The following is a 25,613-nucleotide window of genomic DNA, read 5'->3' on the forward strand; positions in this document are numbered from 1 at the left end:
GGTTCCTGCACAAGGGAGGCAATGTGGACACACAAATTTACACTGACCATGGCAAAAGATGTACAAAATCCAGGGCCACAGGGATCCACAGTCACAGAAATTTAAATAGTCACATAAAACCAAAAGGCTACACTTTTTTTTTGTTTTTTTTTTAATAGAGAAGGAGTTTTTGCAGTTGGATATGCACATCAGAAAGCCAAAAGTTGCAAGTTAAGGCACTGTGAATCTCCAGTTGTGGTCCTTATTCCAGAAACAGGGACTGAACTTCACCTGGCTGGGATTTCCACCCCCTCCTTGTCCCTACAAAGCCAGGGAGTGACTCAGTACAATCCTCTTACTTGCACTTCCTGAAAAGTTACACAAATCACACATTCACATAATCACTACAAGCATCAAAATAAACATCTTTTGGTTTCAACTATGACATATTAAAAAAGTACTGGTTTAAACAGAGTTAGAAACTACATGTCTGCAATTGATTGGAAAATGAAAACAGGGAGGTAGGGAATACAAAAAAATACAGAAAGGAAAGGATGGAGGGAGTTGGATGGTCCATGAACTTTATCATTAGGGGATATTCCACTTTCTCTTAAAAGCCAATTTTCCCTAACCCAGCAAAATTAAGCCCTCATCACAGCTGTGAGCACAGACTGACCCTTACCTTGGGTCACAAGCACCCAAAGCTTGTGGCAAAATGCTCAGCTGCTCCAGGGAAGGCAAGATTTATCATCTGCAATAAAAGTATTGCCATAAACAGAGCCCAAGAGAGAAGAACACCCTGTCAGGGCTCAGGCACCTGTCCTGGGGGTGGAAGATCACCCCACTGGAGGGAGGACTGGGCTGCAGTCAGTGCCTGGAACGTGCTCTGAGCCTGAGCTGTTTCCTATGTGCTGCAGCCCAGCTGACTGTGAAATCTGGTAAGCAGCAGTGACTAGGAACTTCTATATACAGGCCTGCCCTGCAAAATTTAATTTCTGATCTTATTTCAAAGCTATACAGTCCTGGTTCAATGGTTTTATCTTCCTCCCTTATGAAAAAAGAAGTTATTCGGAATTCTGGGTCTGGATTTTTATTTTGAGTATCTTCCATATATAATGCAGCCTTTTGATGGTGTTATTTTATAAAAGAAAAGGTATCCCAGCAGCACTGCCAAGACCAAGAGAAATGGAACCTAAGAGCGAAATAAAAAAACAGCAACAACTAGGCTGGAAAAAACAAACTCTCTGGAGGAACTGGTTTGGTTATGTGAGCAAGGGGAAAACAGGAGCCTTAGCAGGGGACAGCCCAGTGGTGCTGGAGGCAGGACCAGCACGGGCTCTCTGTGCAGTATTGATCATTTCTTCAATCTCAGGGGATTGGGCAGTGCCATCAGAGAGATGCAGTGGCTGGCAGAGCAGGACTGGTGCTGCCCTGGGGTGACACAGGTGACAGCTCTGCAAACACCAGCGTGGGACGGGGCAGCGAGGGGTGCTGAGCTAACAGAGCCACTCTGGAGCCTGGCAGCACACAGAGCTGGAGCCTGCTCCTGTGGGCAGCCCTTCACACACAAACACTGACCCACCCAAAGCACCAAAGGCAGGGCTGGTCGCTGCTTTGTCCATCCTGCAGGGTCAGACCAATCTCAGAACTGTTCAGGGTGCAGAAGATCTCCAAGACTGAGTGATCCCCACTTTGTCACCCAGCCCAGAGCACCGAGTGCCTCACCCAGGTGTTCCCTGGACACCTCCAGGGATGGGGACTCTACACCTCCCTGGGCAGCCCCTTCCAACGTTCCACAATGAAACTGTTCCACGAGGAATTCTCCCTGGAGTGGAGCCTGGGCCTCCCCTGGCACAGCTTTCTGTGCTCTGGCAGGAGGGAGAGCCTCAGCTCTGGGGCTCACAGCACTCCATGGTGCTGCCAGTGCACGGAGCCTGCACAGCCTTCAGGTGTTAACTTAATTTGAGCCTCTGCCTTTCATCTATAAAAACAGTGAAGGAAAGGAGCAAGCATGACTAGTGACAATTTGGCTGGACTCTTCTGGTCTCCCTTTTCAAGGCTGAAAAGGCATCCACAAAAAAATAAACAACAAAAAAAACCCTACGTTCCAGGATCAGATCTTCTCTTTAAAAATTGACTGTTGGGCAACGTGATTCAAGAAGTCCGATAAAAATCAAAAAATTTAAAAACATTGATCTGCAGAAAAAAATAATTTCAGATAGAAATCGATACTCATTGATTTTTTCATTCTTCTAACTAAAGATAAAATATGGTTATGGCTTCAAACTATATCCCAATATCCCCATTCACAGCAATTCTGCTGGGCATAAAAAACCCAGAGCATTGGTCTGGTACCAAACTGTAACAGCAATCATCAAGCTAAAATAATCACAATAAAGCATGTGCCAAAGAGGCCTGGAAAAGCTCCAGACTGACAGTGGGTTACTCACAAAAGGAAAGACCCCGAGCCCACATCCTGGAACATGCATAAACCCCCAACAAGAAAATCCTAAACCTCTCAAACCAAGCCCCAGCCCTCGGTGCAATTTTGATGTGAATGATCCCGATTAGCCCCCAAGCCAGGGATGCTGTTAGCCCAGGGATGCTGCAGGCAGAGCTGGCAAAGCCCAGCTGAGGAAAGGGCTGAGGCACAAAGCAGGTCAGCTGGGCTTCAGGCAGAGCTGTGGCTTTTTTGGCAGCTGTTTCAGAAAAGTGCTGCAGAGCTGTTGCACTGCAACACAATTCTGGGAAACAGAAATGAAATTAAAGACTCCAGCAATCACTTAAATTTCTGTGCCATTCTGAGCTCTTTTGCTGTTAATAAAGAGGTAGCATTTCCTATCCATGGACAGCATTTATCAGTGCCAGGACACACTGCTACCTGCTCCCCACAGCCCCTGCTTGCTAGTTCAAAAAGCTGATTTTGAAGCCCTGGAAAAAATACATAAAACAAGACACAGAGGTACCTCTGTATATCAAATCCATAAATAAGTTAACTGGCCACATATGACCTGTTATTATATCAATTAAAGTAATTTTCATGTATATCAAAATGGCCAGTAAGGCCAAAATAGCCATGGCTAATGCTGAATAATCCAGGTCCTAGATGGGTAAGCAAAACCAAAAAAGCCAGGAGAATTCTGGCAGAATTATCAGCTTTGCCAAGTGGAGAATAAAAAAAAAAAAAAGTTGGCTTCCAGGGACAGACTAATGCCAGAAGACAAAGCACCACCACTGTGCTGTGATAATTGTGAGTGTAGAAAACAGCAAGGCTGTCTCAGTGAGGGAGGAAGAAAGGAGGCAGAATTCACAGCTAAAGCCTGGAAGGGGAAGATATTCTTCCCTTCAGAGCTTGACAGAAACTGCTTGGGATATGATAGATTGAAACCCACTCCATGACTCCAGCATGGAGACTCTACTTAGGTAAGTGCCACTTTAAATTCCTTAAAATAAATCACAGGCTTTACTAGTTCCTTTAAGAGGTTAGGCTAGTGAATGTTATTTCAGAGAAAAAGAAAAAAAAAAAAACCTCATGGTATTTTCTCTAAAAAACATCCATGCAAGTCAAGTGCTCCTCCAGAGGCAGAAACGCAAAGGCCACCCATTATTTCATAAACAATTTTGTGTAAATGTTTTGTTTGTTTTAAAAACAGCACAGCACCTCAAAAGTCAAATTAGCTATTCAGGGGTCATTTTCATCTCACTTTTGACTTTTTACCTGGCTGCTCCATCTTGAAAAGCCATTATTAAATTGCCAAATTAAATGTACAGCAATTAGAAATTGCAGTAGGCAAACTAAAATCTGAGCTTGCAGCCCTCCCCCTACAGAGCTCCATTATCAACTCCAACAAGTGCTGCATGAATTTAAGACAAAAATATAAAAAGTCACTTTTTCCTACTATGGTTTTGATTCCAGGGTTATTAAACAGGGATACCAAAGGAAATACAATTTTTCCCTCTCCCAGTTCTGCACTTAATCCCCTTTTCACCACCACCTAGTTATAGAGAAAGGAAAAATATTTATTAAAAAATCACCAAACAGTAAAATGGGCCAATAGAGTTGATTTAAATTGTGCAGAATGCTATTTGAGGGCAAAGCATGTTGTGCCTGAGTTTAAAGAGGAAAAGATGCAGTTACCAGGAATTATTCTGCTTCCATTTCCATGCAGCTTTTCAAAAACAGCTTTTGCTGCTTTCTCACAGGCTAGAACAGCCTTGTCCCACACAAGTGCACTTCTTCAGTCCAGACTGTGGGACAGCTACTTGTCAGGAACAGTACCTGCCAGTGATTAATGACCACTCATTTTCAGGTGTTCAATGCTTTTATTTTGTGTTGTCAGTGCAACTTTACCACCACAGCCACCACCATATGTGCAACAGCTTTCACAAGACAAATCATACAAATATACAATATACAACAGATCAAAACATTATTCTTACACTTTCCACAGCCATGAAACTTACACACCATAAAGTCAGACAGAAGAAATACAACTATTACAAATATGTGACCACTAGAGGCAAAGCAGCTTCGTTTTGCAAAATCTGAGAAACTCAACTTATTTTAAACATTATCCCCCTCTAATGACCCTGTGCCCAGTGTTTACCTGAGTTGTGATGGCAGTGGTTCAGTGCTTCAGCAAGAACCAGGTGTTTAAGTGTTCAGTGCAAGCCCCCAGAGATACACAACGTGCCTTTAGTCACAGCATGCTTTTTCACAAACTTCCTCTACTCACATCCAAGCTGCTCCCTGCACTACAGTACTTCTCTCCTATGCTTTCCTAATCAACTAAAGCAACATCTTGTCATCTATCAGTAGCATAAACCTAAAGAGAAACATGAAATTTGAACAGTTTGAGCAACTGACTCAACTCTCCGAGAGAGGATAACACAGAACAGTACTAACAAGAGCTGGCAAACAAGAAATGAGAAGCCAAGAAGGAGCCTCCAGCTCCCAGATTTACATTCCCTGAGGTGCATCAGGAGGTGCAGGGTTAGGGGAGGCTATGTAGCCCACCTGGGGCGGTGCTCCTGAGCTCCCAGCCTTAGCCACAGGTGGGGAGTTTCCATGGGGAGGATTTACTGGATGCCAGGTCCCAATGTAGCGGTAGGCAGGAACCACAGAGTCAAAGCCAGGCAGAGGCTGCTGGCTGAAGGGGTCTGACACCACTGGGTAATACACCGGCCCATAGGACAGGGGTGGAGGCTCTGTGTTTTGGAAGTTACCTTAAAAAAAACAGAACAAAAAGCACATTCACACTTCAGCCACACTGATGGCCTTTTGATGCATGCTTTCGTGAGCACGAGCACAGCATTGCTCAAATACAAACCATTCGCTGATGCCTCCAAGGGAACCTGGTGGACCTCAGCTTGCCCAGCATCAGGGAAGAGCTGAGGCACTGACTGATCCAGGACAGGAGCTGGCTCAGCATATGCTGGGTAAACTTCCACTGGAGATGGAGGCAGCACTGGCTGCACGTACATCATGGAAGGCCAGCAGCTCTGATGGCAATACTTGCAGGAAAGGAAAAACATGGTCACAGCCACACCCTCTCCAGCCCTCCTCCAAACCACTGCTACCTTCAGATCTAAAGTTAGGAAAAAGTGAATTTTTTTTCCTCTCTAGCCCTTTAAGACATTAAAAGCAAACAAAAAAACCCATCAAACCAACACAGCCTACAAGGAAAGATATCTGCAGCAGCAGCCACACTGCTGTTGTGTCAAAGTCTTTACAAAGAAAGAAGATTCCGACTTATCTTTGTCATACTCAGAGATTTTCCCCATTTCTTCAGTTGAAGCAGCTCACATTGCTCTTTCTACCTCCCTGAGCAGCAGCACTGACACTGTACTTAACTGCTACAGAGAATGCTTCAGCAGAGCAGATTTCCAGAACACAGAGAAATGGTACTAAGCAGTCTGAGCTCAGCTGCACAAGTCCTAGGAGACTCCATCCAAACATCTCTAAGTGGTCTTTGATGTCTTACCCAAGTACACAAATTCTCTTAAGAATGGCTCAAGTTCTTATCTTCATGGAAAGGATATTTATCCACCATCAAAATACAAAGAAAAAACCCCCCAAACCAAAGAAACCTGAAAGTAAAACTAAAATACCACCACTACAACCCACAGTAAAACATTTAATATGGTGTACTTCACATTTTGAGGTAGATCTTCACTTCCTGAGCTAGACTTTATTCTCCACCAAGAAACTCTATCCATATTAATAGTCCAGTACACAGAATACACACTTAGGACACTTGAAAGGCTTGAATACATCAGTACATTTGTCAGGAAAACCAGCAGTTTTTACAGGCAATTTACTATACTCATTTTAAAAGCACTTACTTGCAATCCCATATTAAAATAATACCGCAAGACCTTTGTATCTGAAATTAAAGGATAGGACATTAAAGAGCAGAGGAATAAACACCAAGAAGAAAAAGCAACTTACATTAAGAATATTTTATTTGAAGTTATTCTTACTTAATGAATAACAGTATTTCAGCACTACCTTGTCTTTAAAATTTCAAGGGTAAAGAATGTATCTTGAATATAAATAGTTGTTAAACTACTTTTATCTTTTAAATTAAATCCAGTTAGATGTTTGTGCAATGGCAGAGCATTCATCTGGCCAATGAATTATTTAATTAAATTACTACCTTAGCTTTAATTTTGGTTTATTCATCCGATTACTCAAGTGATAACTCAGTTTTTTTACAAAATGATAAAAAAAAATATCTAAGCAGCTAGGACTTAACACAGAGCTTCTCACCACATTTTTGGGTCCCCAAGCTGTTATATTAAGCTCAGTGGAGTCAGGAATAAGGAATATATTCCTATATCACAAGGGTACTCAGTTCCCTGCTTTCTTGTGGAGTCTTTTACATCTGTCTTCCCTGTACTGAATGATTTGTCCCCAGCCAAATAAGTGATATGCTGAGAAACAGTCCCAGGTGTGTGAAGGGACTTTGAAACCTCTCTCCAAAAGCAACAGGGTTTTGAACTCAGAAACACATTTCCAACTGGCCAAAAGCTGTGAAACAGCTTTAAACCTTTAAAGATGAACCACTCAAAGGGGGGCGGGGGAAAAAAAAAAAAAGACGGTGTTTAATCCCATGATGCAGTTCTGGAACTGAGCATGAGAAAAGCTGATTTCTTAGATTTCAATACAGATTTGCTTTGAAGGAAGAGCAAGTGACCTATTCCACAGCACAAACTTTGAGCTCCCAGCTGTACTAAAGCCAAGGGAAAGCAGGGAGACAACTCAAAAGGAATTGTCTAGGGATTCAACTCAGTAACACCTGCAGAGCTACCGTGTTCCATCTTCACAAGCACCCACCCTGCCCTAGACCAGGCTCCAGAGTGCTTCCCTGCCCACCCATCTCCCACACTTCCCCAGCCCTGCCCTCTGTGGCACTTTTGTGTTGCATTTTGCTGCAGGAAGTCAAAAGCATCAGCAAACCACACCAATTTTAAAATGCACATGGATTTATTCCTCTGTCACTGCTGCCAATTCTCAATTCTTTTACTGCTCAGCCCATCTACCAGGGCAACAATCTATGCAGCTGTTTTAGGAAATGCACACAGATCCATCCTTACTTAGTTCTGGGAGTATTGGTGGTCTGGCTGTAACACTGACCACAGTCAGTGAAAGTAAAAATAACTCAAAGGCTTACTCAAGTACAAACTTTTTAGTGACTAGCTGAAATTCAATCTACATCTGGAAAAGGTTGGGTGTCTTTTTAAAAACCCAATTTTGTTCTTCAATTGTTTATGCAAATCTATGCAAAGCAAGCATAAGAGCTGAATGAAACAGCTGCTTCCATAGCAGCAGGAACAGTACAAAGAACTGAAGCAACAAACCAACACTGGAAACACTGACACCTGTGGAACGATGGAAAAGAAGCCAGTACAGTAGGAGACCAGTTTTTGTTTAGAGTGCTCTTTTAGATGTTAGGAAATCAAGTCCATCTTCAATAAAACTTGTTGCTTATAAAGCAACAGCTAAGCCAAAAAAAGTTATTCATTCTGATCTGAAAATATAAAGACCACATTGGTGCCTGGTAAAAATCTCATCTTGTGGTAGAGTTTTTACTGTGCTGTTGGGAAGCTCTGGCCAGTGCTCAACACGGTCTTTCTGGAACACAGCAATTTCAATCAGGCTTTTATCAACAGCTCCTTCAAATACAAGGCATCAGGCAAGGGCAGGACACCTGAGCTTAATAAATACACTTAACAAGTCCTAAATGCCATTAAAACAAGATACAAGATGCTATGAAAACTGGAATAAACGTAGATACAAGTAATGCTAGAGCCCACAGCTGGATTTCCTCCCAGGTCCAGGACTTCAGTCTGCTGACAAGTTCTGCTCCCCATCTACTGTCTTTAGCAAAGCACACAGAACTCCAGATCAAGCACACCCACATTCTTCACCCTGCCAAATTCCAAACCTGCTGGTTTTCTTAATTTAAAGGCCATATAGATTATACTCCAGCAGTGTAACATAAATGCTACATGCACTATTGTTAACTGGCAGCCTTTAAAATTCCTACAGCCTGTGCCAAGAAGGACAGGACCAATTTGATGTGGATTGACTCAGCTGTAGAGCTCAAGGCAAGGTCTGGAGAGGTTATTAATCCACATCTACTCCAGATTCTTGTCAGCACACTTCACAGTCCATTCTTCCAAGTGGGGAAAGCCACAGTTAAGGGTATTCAACTAAAGCTGGAAAGCAGCAACTCTGTGCATGGGATCAGTGATGCACTACAGCAGGGAAGGGAACCAGAACAGCCAAGATTAACAAATCTTGGATTTGAGGGACCAGGTGAGCCAGCAGAGTAACTGCAGAGCACAGCAGTGTGAAAGCAGCAGGCCTGGTCTGTGCACTCACTGCTCAATGTGGACCTTGGACACTGTCCCAGCTGATGGCAGTGTGTGACAAAGCTACACACCAAGGAACAAGCTGACCCTACACTTCAGCCCTGGTTTGCAATACCACATAATTACAGCTTGGAACCATAAAGGAAAACTACCAAAATATACCAGTGAACTGTGCAACAGCATAACTTATAAATACACAACTCTTATTTTAATCAGTTATCAGAAAAGTGATTACTCTGCCACACACAAGCATGATACAGGCCAAGCACCCTCTCCCTAGGCTTTCATTTATTTAAGGTCCTGTCTAGAGCTGCAATAATCGTATATTTGAGTCAGACACAAAATTTCTGTTCAAAGCTGGGAATGAAAATGTTTTAGCATAAGTATCTATAATATTATTTCTCATTCCCTGCAAGTGGCAGAGAGCCATTACTTTTCACTGTGTATTCTCACTTGGTGCTCTGTTAAGCTCCCAAGGAGAGCACAAGTCAGAAGTGTGCTGGAGAGCAGCAGGAGTAAAAATACAAAACACAATCATTACCTCGAGGTAAATCACTGCCGCTGGGATCACAAGAGTAAGCTGGAAGAACAGCACTGGCTTCTCCCACCTCACTCACAGGGGGAAGAGGAGCTGGATAGATTGGGAATGGCACTGAAGAAACTGCTACAATTGAAAGGAAACAATTGTCACCCAAAAAGTCAACTTTGCCATGGTACATCAAATGTGTAAGGTATTAATAAGGCATTATTAAGGCTCTAACAAAATTCTATCCAGCAGTCACTTTGAAAGAAGAAATCACTAGTACAGAAGAAATTTTAAAACTAGATGGGAAGGTTTCAATCTCTCAAGCCTTAACTGCACTTTTATCTGCAAGCAGTATATCCCAGTTAAAGGGAAAAAAAGTATTTTTCAATAACTTCTTCATATTAAAAGGCAGGCCAGACTTCTAGGACAGTTATGTAAGAAAACAAAAGGGATCAGATTAATAAGTTAAAGTTCTCAAAAGTGTGACAGTAAGCCCACAAAAACAAGGGAAGATTTGAAACACATCAGGACAAAAGTATTCTGGGCATTCAACTGTTAATTATCCTTTTAGGTGGCCCACAGCTCTAACACAGCAGCAGGTTGGCACCAGTGAGCAGACAGCTTTGAGAACCGTGCTGACTAAACTCTCATGCAGAGCAGAAAAAAAAAGATAAAAGTGAGACAAAACTGAGCAGAATGGAAGGTGGAGATTTTTTAGATGCTAAATAAAAAGTTATAGAAGACAAGAGAAATGCTCTTTGCAAGAAGGAAAACAGATTTTTTCCTAACTGCCATTTTCCAAGAGCAAAGCGGGTAGAGCATCTAAGGTGGAGAGTGCACCCTGTAACTGCCCACAGATCCGATCTCCTTACAGAGGAAACCAAGGGTCACAAAAATAAACTGGAACACCCCAGCCAGTGACTTTCCTGGAAGTGATAGTGTTCTAGAGGCTTTTCCTCAAGTCAAGAGGAAAATTAGCTATAGGAAAGGGGAGGTGAAGGGAGCCACACTCAAGTTCTGTCTTCTGAAAAGAATTTTCTAGCAAACACTTGGCATTAATAGTTAAAGGTGGCAAGGGGGGAGCCCGAAGCAGAGACCTCCAATTCCCACAAAAATTCAGGGGCAACAGCCCCTTCAAAACAAGAAGCCAGCAGCCAAGTTACAACTATGTAACTTTAAACCAAAGCAAGTGACAGTTTTTTTAAAAGCCTATAAACACTTGTTTTGGATGAGGGAGAGAAAGGGAGGGGAAAATGTAACTGCAAACTTGGAAACCCAAGTCCACAGCTGCAGTCTGTGCACTCTACCTGGCCTCCCCACAGAAAAGGGAGATACTATGACAGGCTGCACTGCTGTTTGTGGGGGAGGCGCTGTTATGACACTGGCTGGAGTGGAGGCAGCAGAATTTGAAGAGAGACCTGTAGCTGGAGCAGTGTAAACATCTGTGGAGGTGGAAACTGTTGCAGAGTTCACCAACACCTGGAAGAGAGTCAAGAGTCTGCCTCTGCAATTGGCTTTGACAAAGACTATGAAAAATACCACATACTTCAAAAATTCTCACTTCACACAAATCCATCTTGTAAATCCTAGCTGTAAAGGCACTAACTATCCAAACTCTAAAAATTGGCTTGAAAATTCCAGTTTAGAGTTGCAGACACCTGCAAGGCATCTTCTGTTTTGCTTGTATTTGCAGGGAATTGCATTCTCTGCTGCCAGAGGCTGTGAGGGGTCCCCAGAAACTGTCAGAGTGGTTATCTCTCTACAGGGCCACCACAATGAAACGTGAGATACAGTTCAGAGTACCAGACACTACCTTCTGGGGATAGCTGTAGGAAGTCACTTCATCTTGATGTGACACCGGGACTGGCCCTTCCTCCTGAAGGGATTCCAAAGCAAAGCATGGTCCATTTCAGTGGCAAAAAAGCCACAAGGCATATACACCATGCCCCTATTTTTATTTTTCAATTTATTTACTGCACACCCAGTAGCAGTAGCTCAATTAAACACAGTTTTATTGTGGCATGCTCGGGATTGCTTTCACACCCACTGTGGAGCAGCAGGTGACTAAGTATTTAGTTTCAAATTCAAAAAAATAAAAATTCCAATCTAAGTTCTACCACAGATGAGATCTCTCCAGTCCCAACAAGGAGGGCTAAGATTAACTGGAATATAACCTGAAGAGTGGCCTTATAAAAGCAAGTGTTGTCTGAAGCAGAGAAGGAAAAGTGAACAGCACTCAAATACACACACTCCCTTTGCAGAGGGAAAGGTGGAAACTCATTAATGTATCCAGCACAATTCAGACTGTACTTGCAGACTCAGATTAAAACCTCACCATTCAGGCAGGAAAAGGATACTGAATATATAAAGCAATGCTGATTTCATTTCTTTTATTAAGTCTCTAGCCAACCATGCACCTAAGGACAGTTTCCATGAATGCCACACACCTCAAAGATCTCAAATCTGAACAGTCTGTGAGTAAAACTTACCAAGTTTGCTGTAGGTTCTGCTGAACTAAACACTGTTGCAGTTTCACAGCTGGGATCTGGAGGAATAGGCAAAATTAATTGAAAAGAGCTGCATTAAATCTAATCCTTCAGAAACAAAAAGCTCATAATTGAGTGTATTACATTCACCAAATATTGTATCAGTAAAGACTTAAACTTTTACCTACCTGAAGGCACATAAATATATTCCTCATGAAATTTCCCTAAAAGGGAAAGAGAACAGAAGTTTTGATTCAGGGGGAAAAAAAAGGGGAAGGCAAAAAAGCTTAAAGCTGGAGTTACTTCAATTACATTTCAGTGCATCCATTAATGACCTGCTTTCAGTATTATCTCACTTTGTGGTTTTTAGGACATCTAAGGAACCTACTTTTGACAATGAAAAGCACATTGACAATCTCTTAAACATTTTTTTTTGCCTATTAATCCTTTAGGAACTCACCATTTTCACTTGCTTCTTCCTCTTCGGCACTCAGGGTCTGCTTGTTAGATGGAACAGGGTTTGGACTTCTTGCTACCCAAAATGCTCCTGGACCATGGACAATGGGAGCAGGGCTATGGTTGCTCTGAAAAGCAAAGTCAGAGACAGACATTTAAAACTAATTTAAAATCTTTCTACACTCTAGAGACAGAAACACAGAAACAGGCTGGCAGACCCAGCTTGCTGCAACCAAAGCTTACTAGAAGCATCATGTGTGCCCATTCCAATGCAACAAACATTCCCTTCCTTTTCCTGCTGTTCTGCCTTGCACACTTAAGGCAATTCAGATGCTTCACCACTGTCCTATGTCACACAGTCAAGCTGCTCCCTCCCAGAACTCAGCCAGCTTTAATCCCAAGCTCCGTCAAAGCTGCAAAGGAGGGAGCAGATCCCAACAAGGCTGCTACCCCCAGCATGCATCAATGCTCATTCTAGAGCATTCCCCCCACACCAGCAGCAGATCAGTTCATCCAAACACTGATCACTCATGGAGAAAGATCATCTTCAGTCACAACCAGTGGAACCAGACAACACTGCTGGCACAGACAGCAGTGTCTGCATTAGGCTGACCCACACATGCAGCCCTGGCTGTTTCAGAGAGCAGCATACCCCCAGGTTGCCCACAGCACTCCTTCAGTTTTTTACATGCCCTTTGCTGCTGCACTGAAAACAATCTTTGGCTGCACCCCAATTTAAAAGATTAGTTCTCTGAAGGAGGAATATAGGATTGAGATGCTCAAGTAAAAAGTTGATTCACTCTTGTGATGGCTAAGGTGACACTCAAAAACTCTCCTCAGAAGACAATGGTGACCATGAGATCGATAAAGTGCTCAGAGAAGCTTGAAAGATTTCCAAGGTTGAAGCAGAGGTGGTAAGTCAGAAGATTCTCCCACCAGGCCTCTAGCAGCATGGCAGAGTCCTCTGTGAGATGCATCTTTCCCCAGGAAATGTCACATTCCTTTACTAAACAAGGAAGAGACAGAGAAAAAGCTTTGGCATTGACAATAACAAAGTCACTGAATGAACATGAAAACCTATTCATTAGGAGCTACAGGCAAGTCTAGCAAAGGGGGAGAAAAAGCCACCGAGCTGTATTGATTTCATGTTGGAAAAAAGAAATTGCAGGATAACGTGTCCTTAATCCTTGGCATTCTTGGAGGAAAAATCAGAGCAAAGATCTAGTACATCAGAGCAAAGAAAAAACAACTGGTGCTGAAACAGCCCTAAGCATATTCTTGCTCCCTCATTTAAATATGAGTCTAACAATAGTTCAGTTCACTGCTTCAGCACAGCAAAAAATTCAAATATACCTGGTTGCTTTTGGGGTTTGTTTAATCTGTTTTCCTGTTCAGATACCTGTGTATAAATTGATTTTTTTTATCACTCTCAGCTTTGGACTAGGTTTAGACTACAGATAAAAAAAAAAAAAAAAGGCATTTTTAAGTTTAGGAATACACTTTGCCACTTTACAACTCTACAAAAAGACTGCTTTAAGTCTAGGTTTGCAATTTTTTCCTGTTTCTGTAGCAGAACAAACTGTGTCAAGAACACGTTAATCCAAAACATCACAACTACAAATTCATAGGAAAAAAAAAAAAAAAAAAACAAACCCAGGCTATCACTATCCAGTTTCTGAATCTTGCTACCTAAATGATAAATTATAGCGTGGCAAACAAGTGAAAAGCTTTTTCCCCCCAATATTTAGAGCTAGGCAGACAGAGCACAGGAGGAAAAAACTTTTGTTTTCAAACTGCAATAGAAAGGAGAAACATGATTATGTTTATGAAAATATGCTTAAAAGAAAACAAGTGTTGCTACTGAGGATACAAAGAAGGGAATATCTAGGAAAACTGAGGCTTCCAGCAGGTTTTACAGGAACTGGACAAATTTCAGTGTTCCTTTGTCAAAAATGCATTCACTGCTAAACCTTACTCCAAGAATACCTAAACATACAGCAGGTTCTTTTGGTTAAGAATCACTGTGCATTTAGTTTCCCCCTCTTCCTCTCTCTCTGAGAGGCTTCAGCTTACCCTTGGTTCATAACTCACAGGCAGAGCAGGAAAAGCAGTGTCATCTGCTTCAATTTCACAGAGGGTTACAGTTTCTTCTGGGCCCTGGGGCTCCTCTGCAGCCCCTGCCACGAAGCCGTACTGGCACTCCTTGTTCACACAGGGCAGCGGGCGGCGGCTGCGGCTGTACGAGCTGGGGAGCAAGGGAGGAGGTGAGCAAAGAGGAGGTGAGCACCACCACCACCTGCACTGCTGCTCAGTTTTAACTCGGTTCTTTCTGCAGAGCCACCAAGAAACGTGCTCTTTCACACTCTGCTGCAAACAGGCAAGTCATGCCCAGCATCCTACCACCCAGTGCCTGCTGGAGCAATTTTTGGTGGAAAAGGTTTGCTGTCACTCACCAGGTCAAGTTGTGGTAACTCTGACAGCCTCTCTTCCCTGGGCTGGGGTAGAATGCTATCTGAGGGACAAGCATGTTTTGCCTCTCTATAAATCAGGCAGATCCCCTGAGTTTAAAGGGGGGAAAGTGCAACTACCAGAAGGGCCTCTCAGCTGTAGTTTTGCCTAAGAGGTGAAACTCTCTCCTAACCAGTCTACAGCAAATGTTTACAGGAAACAAGTGGTCAGCTCAGGTTTTCAAAGCTTCCTACCTCGGCATCCCGGAGTCCCGGTGCTGCCTGGGAGGGTTCTGCTGGTGGTAGGGTTTGTAGGGTGCCATGCCTGCCCCTCCCTGGGAGCAGTGGATGGGAGGGAAGCGCCCCGAGGGAGCACCATGCTGCAGCCGGGGTGGCAGCACCGGCTGTCCCCTGCTGTAAGTCACAGCCATGAACACTTCCTTCCCACGGACTTTCTTGAGCATCCTCTTCCGTGTTTTTATATCCATTTCTGCAGTTTCCATTGAGGACAGAAAAGAGATTTACACCTTAAACCTGAGCTATGGTCTCAAATGATAAAGAGAATAACTAATATCCAAGCCCACAGAGAAGAAAGCCAGTGGCCTATTCAGAAAAAGTGCATTGTAAATATGGAAAGTACAGACCCTTCTTTAAAAGAATCAAGTAGGAATTCTACGTGATACAAGCATCTGACATAGGGCGTACCTTCCCAGCTTCAGCTGATCCAACCAGCATTCAGTGTTAAAACCTCTCTATGCATTTATTCACAATAGCAAAAGCCCTCACAACTCCTCTAAATTAAACTGAACACACATTTAAGCGAGTGTCTGGTCCATCCATGCATCTCTGCTAATGCCAGGTCAGACAAGCTCTCTGGTTCACTGACATGTCTTTTAGATGGTTCTCAAGTGGTAAAGCTGTTCCCAGCAATTTTGAGCAATACCAAAATTCCTCTGTAATTCAATAGATTTGCTCTCTTTCAAAGTCAAATTCATCCCTGCCTGGAAGATAGCTTTCCATCAAACCCCTGCAGTGACCAAGTTTTACATCACAGGGTGAATTGAGTCCATTCCAATATCCAAAACCTGCTACAGTTACAACTCTCGTGAGCAACTCCCCTACTTCCCCAGGGAAGAAAAGCTTCTGGAAGCCTTGTACAAACCTATTCCTGAGAAGTGTCCACCTGTTAATTTCTGATAAGCTCCTCCTCTTCTGTTGTGAGCCATACTCCAAGCAAGGACAGGAGCCACTTGCGACACTGGCTTTAAGTTTGCCAAAGGAACTGTGTGCCTGCAGGAAGGACACTCATGTTAGCAGTGCCCCAGGGATACACTCTGCACAACAACATAAGCTGAAGCAACACCAAGACGTAGGAAATAGCTTGTGAAAATAAAAAAATCTGTTTCTCTGGCACCAAGCACACATAACTGCTACTTGTTTAATAAGAAAATACAAGCTAGGCTTTAGTTTAAATACTATTTACTTTGCAGGTCAAGTCTCTCTCCCCTGCCTGTATTTGTGTGCCTCCAGAACTACATCTAAAAGCAGGGGACAACACTGAATTTTTGCAGGATGTTGTCAATCCCAGATTTGGAGGAGGAGGAATGATTGAACAGCAAGGGGGAGAAAGGGATTAGATTTACCAGAAGTGCCAATTATTTTGTTGCTTGGGTACAACACAAAAACTCCAGAGAAACCCAACAGCAGAAGGCAATTTGCTCTCTGTGAATTAAGCCCAAACTCTAAAGATCACTTTTATATTCCAGTGAAGGAAGAGCAGCAAGATTTCACAGAAAGCATTACAACAACGATTTTGGTCATTAGAAATCCAAGAATAAAACTAAAACCCTCAACCAGAAAGAGTTTAAACATGAAGTCACCACCAGACTGCTTACTTTTCTGCCAGCTCCTCAACAAATACAGTCAATGTGTTGCTATCCTGTCCAACTTCCTGGATGTGAGCATTGTAATACTTCTCTCCTGATTCCAGACGCACCTGGAGAGAGAACAAGGGAAGCTCTGAAAAAACTTCAACTGCATCAGAATATTGTCTACAAACCACTAATAGCAAAGGCTGCTCCCAGCCAGTCCTGTGTTACTGAGCCTGCCCAGGAGTCTCAAATACTTCTTCAAAACGGCAACCAAAATAAAGAGCGCTGTACTAACTTCAGAAAGGATAAGAAGAAATAAAATCAGTCTTGTGTGCAACTGAGAGGCAAGATACCAGCTCCCTAACTTATTTTTGTCCCCTGTGCCCAGCAGATAAGAGCCAAGGAAGACTGCTGCTTAAGAACTTGAGGAGAACAGAAGATAAAGTAGGAAAAGGAAAGCTCTGCTCAGTGAAAAACAAGTCACTGAGAGAATCAATAGCACTACCCTCAAGATTGATAAAAAAAGATACACCATCACTACAAAGAAAATTTATCTTACTTTCAGCATCGCCTGTCCAGATTATTCTACTCCTCCATTTTTAGCTCCTCCCTTTTCATTTTATAAAAATATTTTGCTACTTCACCGTTGAGAAAGATAAGACTATCCAGAATTGTTACTTAGCACAAGTGAAAAATCCAAAGACAACTACAACAAAAGCACCCCCTGTGCATTTTGAGCTCTGCCTGGAACTTCCACAGTCAGGGAATGTGGATGACTGGCTTACATGGAATCCCCAAAACTGCTCTTCTGTCAGACTACCAAGTTTAAAGGTAGATTTCAGAAAGAAATTACATTTAAAAGAACATCTACAGGGAAGAGAATGAGAAAAGCCTTAGAAAAATACTATGAAGTCAAATAACTTCATTGTTTATCAGAGTCCATTTAAAGTAGTTTTAACAGTTTATCGTGACTGAGTCTCCTTTGAGTACTAACCTGACACTTATCTCCTAAATAGTACTGTCTCCCAGCAAACACCATGTAGTCAGTTTTTTGAAGCTCTAAAAAGAAATGAATAAATGAATAAACAGGGGGGAAAAAAGCCTTTCAGCTCCTGTTCTTTCTTCACATATCCTGCAAGTACTTCATGATAGCAGCCAACTACAATTTATAGGCCAATTGAGTTAAATACATCCTGTGCATACCTGAATACTCCCCATAGTAGCAGTGGAGTAATTCAAGGTGCTCTTACAACAGACCATAACCAGGCTAAGTCACATGAGACCAGCAACAGCCAGATAATGCAGCAAGCACAACTGCTACAACACTGCAGCTTCTGTGATGGCCCAGAGCTAATCCTGCATCTAATACAAACCCTAAAATTAAGAATGTTGGACATCTCTTATCTTACCAGAGTCCCAATGGCACTTGGCAAACATGAAATGTCATCCAGGAAAAGCTAACATTGCCTAAAGTATTCTTGCTGTTAGATTTCAGCTTTTTTTACGTCTGTTCCTTGCCTGGCTTCTCTGCACGTCAGTATTCTACACAGATAATTGGTTACCACACTCTGTTCCAAGAATTTTAATGATCCTCATTACTGATTATGCCGTGGTGAAATGCTGGAGTTCTTCAGCATGCAAAGCACTTTGGGTCAGACATCAAGTATCACTTAAAAACTTATCTTTCTTGGTAAATTCTTGCTTTACAGATCAGCTGCAGTGAATGCCAAAAAGCAGCCAACCTTTCCCAAGCCATGAGAACCATGAAATTCCTGCAGAATGTTCAAGCCCAGGAGGGCTGGGAGGCAGGAGAAAAACTCATCTGACAGATCTCAAATGCTAAATTTGAGAACTTCATTTTTATACAATCCTGAGGCCAAAATCGTGCTCTAAAAAGAAGTCTTTGCACACATGCTGCAACAAAAAACTCACATTTGAATGCTTTCCAATACAACAGAATGGCAACAGAGTTCTGTGCTCTGCTTTGAATCCTCCTATTTCCTGCGTATAGTCAATGAGTTGCAGAGATCAGATTTTTAGCAACCTTGTACCATTATAGAGTATCAGAAGCTGGGTATTTTGTACTTTGAAGCCAGACAGGAAACCAAGAACATATTCTACCTACAGTTATTTGCTGGGTTCACCTGGGTCCTTCACATTGCAGCTGTGAAGAAACAGTTGACAGGACTCAAGATTCATAAATTTAATGATAACCATACTACAGGAAGAGTTTTTTGGCTTTTCCCTTTCCAAAAGATACCTTTTCTACTGTCCAGCCAAACATCAAACTCCACATTTCGATAGATGGTAGAGTCCAGTGCCTTTAGCACTTTATAAGGAACAGGCATCTTTGGAGGATTTTCTGGAGGCTAAAAACAAAATGGGAATGGAGCATTAACAAGCACATTTAACTTGTTCAGCACAGTCTCTATTCTGCCAGCATCTGTGCACCATTTAAAAAAGCACAGATGCTATTTTCCAAAATTTTCACTTCCACTATATTTCCCTAAACACTGAAACTCAAGAGTATGAAAACAGATCCAGGCACTCAGGTGCTAAGCAGATAGACTCTGGAAAGCAGAACAGGCTCAAGAGCAACACTTGGCATTGCTCTGTACTCAAAATGAATCAAAGGAAGCCAACCAGACCAATGATACCACAGCTTCAAAACTAAGTAAAAATTTCAGTTATCGTATCTGAAAACTCTGCACAGTTTCTAGAAGTACTCTGAAGCAATTTATACTATGGTCAAGACAAAAGAGAACTAATTTAAGCCACATTCTGGAAAAAAAAACAAATTGGGAAACATCTGCTAAGCTCTATCTTTCGGGGGAAATAAAAATCAGCTAGAGAAGGACTAGAGAATTTCAGAAAGTAAAAGAGCCATTTCCAGCTTAAGAGAAACTCAAGGGCAGAACCAAAAGACAGGTAGAAGAAATAAGCCACCCACACTAACCAAAAATACATTTTTAGAAAGTGGTAAAGAGGATTTAGCCCTAACAAGGGTTACATCATACAACAGAAAAAAACCCCCAAAAGCAAACCATAAGAAACTTTCCCTGAACTGCCAAACCTTTTGCTCTTCAATGCCTTGTTTGAACTTGGTTTCCTGTGGATTGTCAGTATCGTTGCCTTCCCAGTCGCCCAGTCTAAAAAATTGAAAATAAAATTACAAAAGCTACAACACACAATCTCTAGCCAGGATTAATATCACCAACTTTCAGACAACCTGTAAAAGCACCATGGTGCCATCAAGTGGCACATTTTGCCATAAACACCAGCAAGGTGCAATGCAGTGCAGGACCAGCCTTTTCCAAGCTTTAAGAACTTGACCTTTGCTTGTTCCAATACCCATCCCTAATGAGGGCTACTGCTTGCATTAGGAAAGGATGCAGGTGATCTCACTGACTAAATTCTTGCACTGTCAAGGACAAAAAGACACTCTGTGCCAGGTACCATCAAACCAATGCTGTCTGCAAGCATTCATAGGCAGCTCTCAAGTCCCTCATTAAAAGAATAGTAAGAAAGCTCTAATAAATAAGGAGCAACTTTACTTACAAATAAGGTGTCATTTTACAGGGTAACACACAACTATAACACAGCCTGCAGCAGAGGACAGTCTATTATGTGGCACTTCCCAGCTCCAAGGAAAGCACGCTCTTCAACGATACACTTGAGCTTTGTGCTTGTCATAACAGGAAAATAATAGTTAACATTACATAAAAATTCATAGAAACTTGGAAAAGTTGTCCTCTGCAAGGTTTTTTTTTTTTTTTGCTTCCCTCTTACCAGATCCCCTGCCCAGCATACTACCTCTTTTCTGATGGATTTCTGGGCACTTTTTCATGGAGACAACCAAAGTTTGCATCCTCGCTTCCTACAGGAGCACTATTTCTGTTCTTCTTGGATCCACTTCGAAACACCTCAACTGCAGACCTTAATTCTTCCTCATCCATGCCAAACACATCTTTGTAGAGGATCTCATATAATACAGCTGAACAAACCAACACAAAGCTCAGTAATATGAGATCTGTAAGAACTGCAGTTTTCAAGGCAAGCAAATCTTCAGATATTATCTATTGTTACAAGGCAGTAGTAACATCAAATGCAGTTAAGGACAGGATCATAAAGTAACTCAGTTGGGAATAAGGGACCTCTAGAAGTAAATTGGACCAAAACCCACTTAACAGGTTAAAAAATGAGTCTATGCATAAAAATATGCCAGAAGTGAGCTTCCATCTCTCTTCTCCCCACCCCTGAAAAATGAAACAAACCCTGCCTCTAAACATGAAAACATACAATTCTTTTCCACAGAAAAATTATTTCAAGTTTACCCTGGCAAATGGCAGCATTTTCCTGAAATTGTTTTGTATACACAGAGTCATAATGGCCGTTACCGGAACAACACAGTAAAATCTGGGGAAATTAAAAAAAAAAAAGTTTTAAGGCTGGAATGATGTAATCCCATCAATTATGATGAAGTCAGTAAATTCTGATATCCTTTCATTCTATGCTTGACATCAATTCACCAAGAAAACAGTAAATAGTCTCAAGATAAACATGAAAAAGCTGTAGCATCAGCTCAAAACTGAAATTTAGGTAAAGTCTCTAAGTAACTTTATATCATACAAAGAAAAAAACCATCTGTACATCCTGCTGCATTGAACATGAAATAAAGAGTTTGTTTCCAAGACCACCATTTACTCAGAAGGCAAAATAAATGTGACCCATTGAATGCAGCACCCCGAGACACACTATCCCCAGTGTCAAAGGCACATTTCATCCTTCTTTGCCTGCAAGACTAGAAGAGCATTTACTTCTCTAGCCCTTAAAACCTTGCTTTTAAGAAGCAGAAGAGATGCTTTCTGCAACACATGCATTGACATATCATGTAAATACATGCCACCAAACTTCTGGGAATACAACCACAGCCAACTACAACGGGCAGAAGTGTTGAAGCAGCTGTCAGCAACAATGCTTCCCAAAAAACCAGCTCCCAGAAGGAGCCCAGATGCCAGGATTCTTAATTCTGGGTGCTCTGTGGATTCTGCCAACACAAGCTCTCCTCTTGTGGTGAGGAGGAGCAACACCAGAAGGAACTGCTGCCCAAACTCACAGTGTAATGCCAGACAGCTGCCAACACTTAATGAGAGTTCTGGTGGGAAAGCCTTGAGCATTTAGACCACGCTGTTTGATTTTTAAACTCAGCTAATTTTGGAATTAAATTAGGCTACACAGGAAACAGTGTAGATGAAGAAAGAAGCAGATGTAATGAAGACAGCAATGCTCATCAACAGATCAGTAACAGCTGCAGCAGCATGGGTTCAGAGCAGACTGGCAAATCTAACTGCCCACACTGAAATCCACACCACAGCAGCTTCACCAGCATCATGCCTGAAGCAGCCACATAATTGTGCACCCACATCTACACAGCTCCAGAAAGCACCAGAGAGGTCAGATGCAAGTTAATACACAGTATTTGTCCTTTATGCTCCTTCCTTTTGCCCCCAGCAGTAGTTCTGATGTAGCTAAGCTGTTCCAGTAACTCCCATTTTGAACTGAGACCAGTTTGTAGGTCACAAAAACCAGCCTTGTTACAGTCATCTCTTCCCATTAACTTCCCCTTTTCAGGTAAAAAATTGCACAACACATCCAGCTTCAGGAAAAGTAAGGAAACAGACTGGCAGGGGAACAGAAGGAAATTGCCCTCACTTCGACTAACCTTGTCTTCAAAGCCATTGTCTGTAGCACGTGTGGGTGGCTTCCCGGGGTACCGGTACACAATGAAGTCTCGCCTAGGTAAGCAGAGGGAAAACAAGACTTGCAAGAGAACACTTTCACTAGAACCACGTTGTGAAGAAATTTACAGGGAGCAGCTTAGAGCTGTTGGTTTACAGAAAAATCAAGCATTAATCTCCCCAATAAATGAATGCTACCATCAAGCAATAGCCAAATGAGCAAACCTATCTTGAGGGGAAAACAAAAATTATCTGTGACCATGATGTTAACTCACAGATTAAGTCAAGTACTTATACTTACAGAAGGGTTCTCAGACACTGAGACTATTCAGTCCAAGTGATTTAGGCATCCTGCAAATGGACTAGAACCTCAGTGCAGGGAGCTAGTAATTCCTGAAAAAGTTCAGGTGATCCTTTAGTACTGGGACAGAGCGAGCCTGCAAAAGGAGGCTTCATTTCCTACCACTAGAGAGCCAGACTGCTTTTTACAGGTGGCAACATTTAATTAGCTTAATTCAGCAAGACAGCAGCACCTGCACAGTTCTGTGTTACCTCTGAAATAAACAGCAGTGTTTACACACGAGGTAGGGCAGGTACTTCTCACTCCTGGAGCTTTCAAGAACACCTACATGAGTTTTAGTCATGCTTGTAACTACCACACAGTGTTTCCACTACACACAGCTCCTTGTTTTCCCCCATTCTCCAGTCTTCAGACTCTTGAAGCAAACACTTGACATTCAAGTTTAGTAAAAAAAATAACAAATAAGCATCTCTGGAAAATGACCCTGCCCTTAATCCCCATTAGAACAGGGTCTGTGATGGCACCATTTACACATCAGTTAAGAAAGGTTTTAGGGAAGCATTTCTCATCCCGTTTCACACTTTACCTCTCAGTGGCAAACACACAGAAAGTTCTCGGGCCAGAATCCCCACACCAAGTGTAAAACGAAGCAAACCTTAAGAAAGAGATACTTACTTGTACATCATTGATAAAGCACTTATTTCCAGCTGGCCAGCACTTTCCTACGCAATATTATGAGATTATGTGAGATAGCAGAAGCATCTAAACAGCAACAACCATATGCTACATTTCTGTTGTGTTAAAATTCTGTACCATTAAAATACCTGTTCAAAACCATCACTTTGTTAAAGCAATAATGCACTGAAAGCTGAGATGCAAGGATTTGGGGGAGAGCGAGGCAAAAGGAGTCTGCTACATGGGGTGGCCACAACCACCAAAATTAGTAAGACTGAATTGCTGCCAGAGTTGCTCCAACACATCACTTCAGATACATTTTTTTAAACCCATATTTGTTTCAGAAACGGCTGCATTCACCAAGGTTACTGGTTAAAGACTAAAGAAATAGAAATTTGACCAGTAAAGTAGAAGCGGGGGATTGTAAAGCCTGACAGACATTTAAGGTACACTCAATGTATTTTGCTTTTTTCCTTCTTAAATAACTACAGTTATGAATACGCTTTTACTGTCCAGCCTGCAGAGACTGCTCCTTTGAACCCATACAAATTCCCTACTAAACCTGGTATTGTTTATATATGTACAGTTTGTTCACATTTATCAGTACAACCCTTAGTATTACTTATGCAATTGCTTTCCCATGATTTGGGTCTATCTAAAAAAAAAAACTCCACAAGCTCAAATAATTACCTTTTAAATAACTACCTAAACACCTTCCTGTTCTAGTCTCTTCAAATTTAAATCTCTTAATAAGTCTTAGATCAGGCTTACCTTTGGATCTCCAAGTCGTTCTAGATATTTCTCAAACGAGCCTTCCACATACTTTTAACAAAAGAAAGAAGAAAACAGATATAAAGACTTAGGCAGTTAGAAAGCAAAGTTAAAATTAAACCTAAACACTACTTAACAGCTAGCAGCTGTTGATTTGGAGGGGGAAAAGCATGTAGAACATAAGAATGATCTGAGGTATCCAAATGAGAATACCCAGAGATCCTAAAAAATATTAAGGATATAAGTGTAAGTAACATTCAAGTTCCTCCTTGATTAGATGAAGCACTTTAATGTGATTACTGGGAAGACAAAGAAAAACCCCAAAACACATCACTACCCTACGAACCCACACTGCATACACTCTAACTGCCACAGACAAAAACAACCAAAAACCACACCTCAAAGCTCAGTGACTTTATGTAATTATTCCAGCATTTCCCAGCATCTTTTGATATTGATTTATTGCTCCAAAAATCTACACATTTCCCACCTACTAAATTCTGCAATGGTGACTCCACAGAGAATATACTACACAAATAACTCACTACACTCACTACTGAGGTTTTAGTAACTTCTTTTCAGGAACTTCAGAACCGAAGTCAAATAAAACTGAGGCAACTGCAACTCAACATAAGGAAGCAGTCAGCCCGTCATTGCTCCTGTCTTTCAAACACGACAAACCATCGTGCTGTCCGTGCTAAACCAGCGACCCCCTCCCACAGCATTTCCCAACCACACGTTGGTGGGGTTTTACACGGAACACCCAGCACTTACGGATTCAAACCTCGATTGGTGCTGCCTCATAAACGAGACGCAAGCTTTCCTAACTTCTGCGTGATGAATTTGAGATGTGAACAGCTGGAAAAATAACGGTAATAGGGGAGAAAACGTCAAGAGTTTATCTTAGATTTCGCGTTAGGCACGAGTTCTCCGGACTAACGCCGCCACAAGAGGAGGCAGCGCAGAGCCGGGGCACCTGAGGACACCTGGAGCTGAGGGGAGCCCAAGCGCCCGGAGCCGGTCGCACCCATCCCCACAGGCATTTCCACACATCCCCATAGACATCCCCACAGCCATTCCCACCCATCCCCACCTCGCTCTGGGCACCCGGGCGGGTCTCCAGGAGCCCCCGGCCCGCCCCGGGCCTGAGGCCGCCGGCTGCCCCCGGCCCGGCCGGCTGCGCACCTGCTCCGACACGGCTCGGAAGAGGCAGGAGGCGTCCTTGGCCGTCATCTTGCGGTACAGCCCCAGGCTGCCCAGGTACTCGTCCATGGCCACCTCGCTGAAGGACTTCTGCCCGAAGTACTTCTTGGAGCCTTTGTGCATCTTCCCGGCCGGGGCGGCTGAGGCGAGCGCGGAGACGCGGGCAAGGCGCGAGGCTCCGGGCGCGCGGCCGCCGCTAATGAGGCGCCGCTAATGAGGCAGCGCGCCCACCTGCGAGAGCGCCCGGCCCGGCCCGGCCCGGCCCGAGCCGGCCCGGCCC

General features: G+C 42.7%; 1 protein-coding gene across 6 annotated transcripts; it reads right to left on the minus strand.

Annotated features, from left to right (window-relative positions):
* Positions 1–1,890: 1,890 nt before the first annotated feature.
* Positions 1,891–25,613, minus strand: LOC110467901 (ALG13 UDP-N-acetylglucosaminyltransferase subunit). 6 transcript variants are annotated; one of them, XM_085570530.1, is made up of 24 exons: positions 25,316–25,611; positions 24,905–24,988; positions 24,131–24,181; positions 23,360–23,406; positions 22,368–22,440; positions 20,980–21,061; positions 20,459–20,639; positions 19,719–19,794; positions 18,906–19,014; positions 17,640–17,704; positions 16,670–16,770; positions 15,937–16,064; positions 15,030–15,264; positions 14,401–14,572; positions 12,332–12,455; positions 12,060–12,095; positions 11,875–11,930; positions 11,199–11,261; positions 10,693–10,864; positions 9,401–9,523; positions 6,325–6,365; positions 5,310–5,493; positions 4,997–5,205; positions 1,892–4,805 (listed from the first exon to the last, which is right to left on the minus strand). In XM_085570530.1, exons 1-24 carry the CDS (start codon positions 25,454–25,456, stop codon positions 4,785–4,787), a joined length of 2,574 nt encoding a protein of 857 aa, XP_085426656.1. In that variant the 5' UTR covers positions 25,457–25,611; the 3' UTR covers positions 1,892–4,784. The 6 variants fall into 6 exon arrangements, with proteins under 6 accessions (XP_085426658.1, XP_077642714.1, XP_085426656.1 ...); XM_085570531.1 differs by having other exon boundaries at positions 1,892–5,205; positions 10,804–10,864; positions 25,316–25,612; XM_085570527.1 differs by having other exon boundaries at positions 1,892–5,205.

The sequence above is a fragment of the Lonchura striata genome, chromosome 4A (assembly GCF_050655825.1).
Source record: "Lonchura striata isolate lonStrDom1 chromosome 4A, ASM5065582v1, whole genome shotgun sequence".
NCBI classification, from domain to species: Eukaryota; Metazoa; Chordata; class Aves; order Passeriformes; family Estrildidae; genus Lonchura; species Lonchura striata.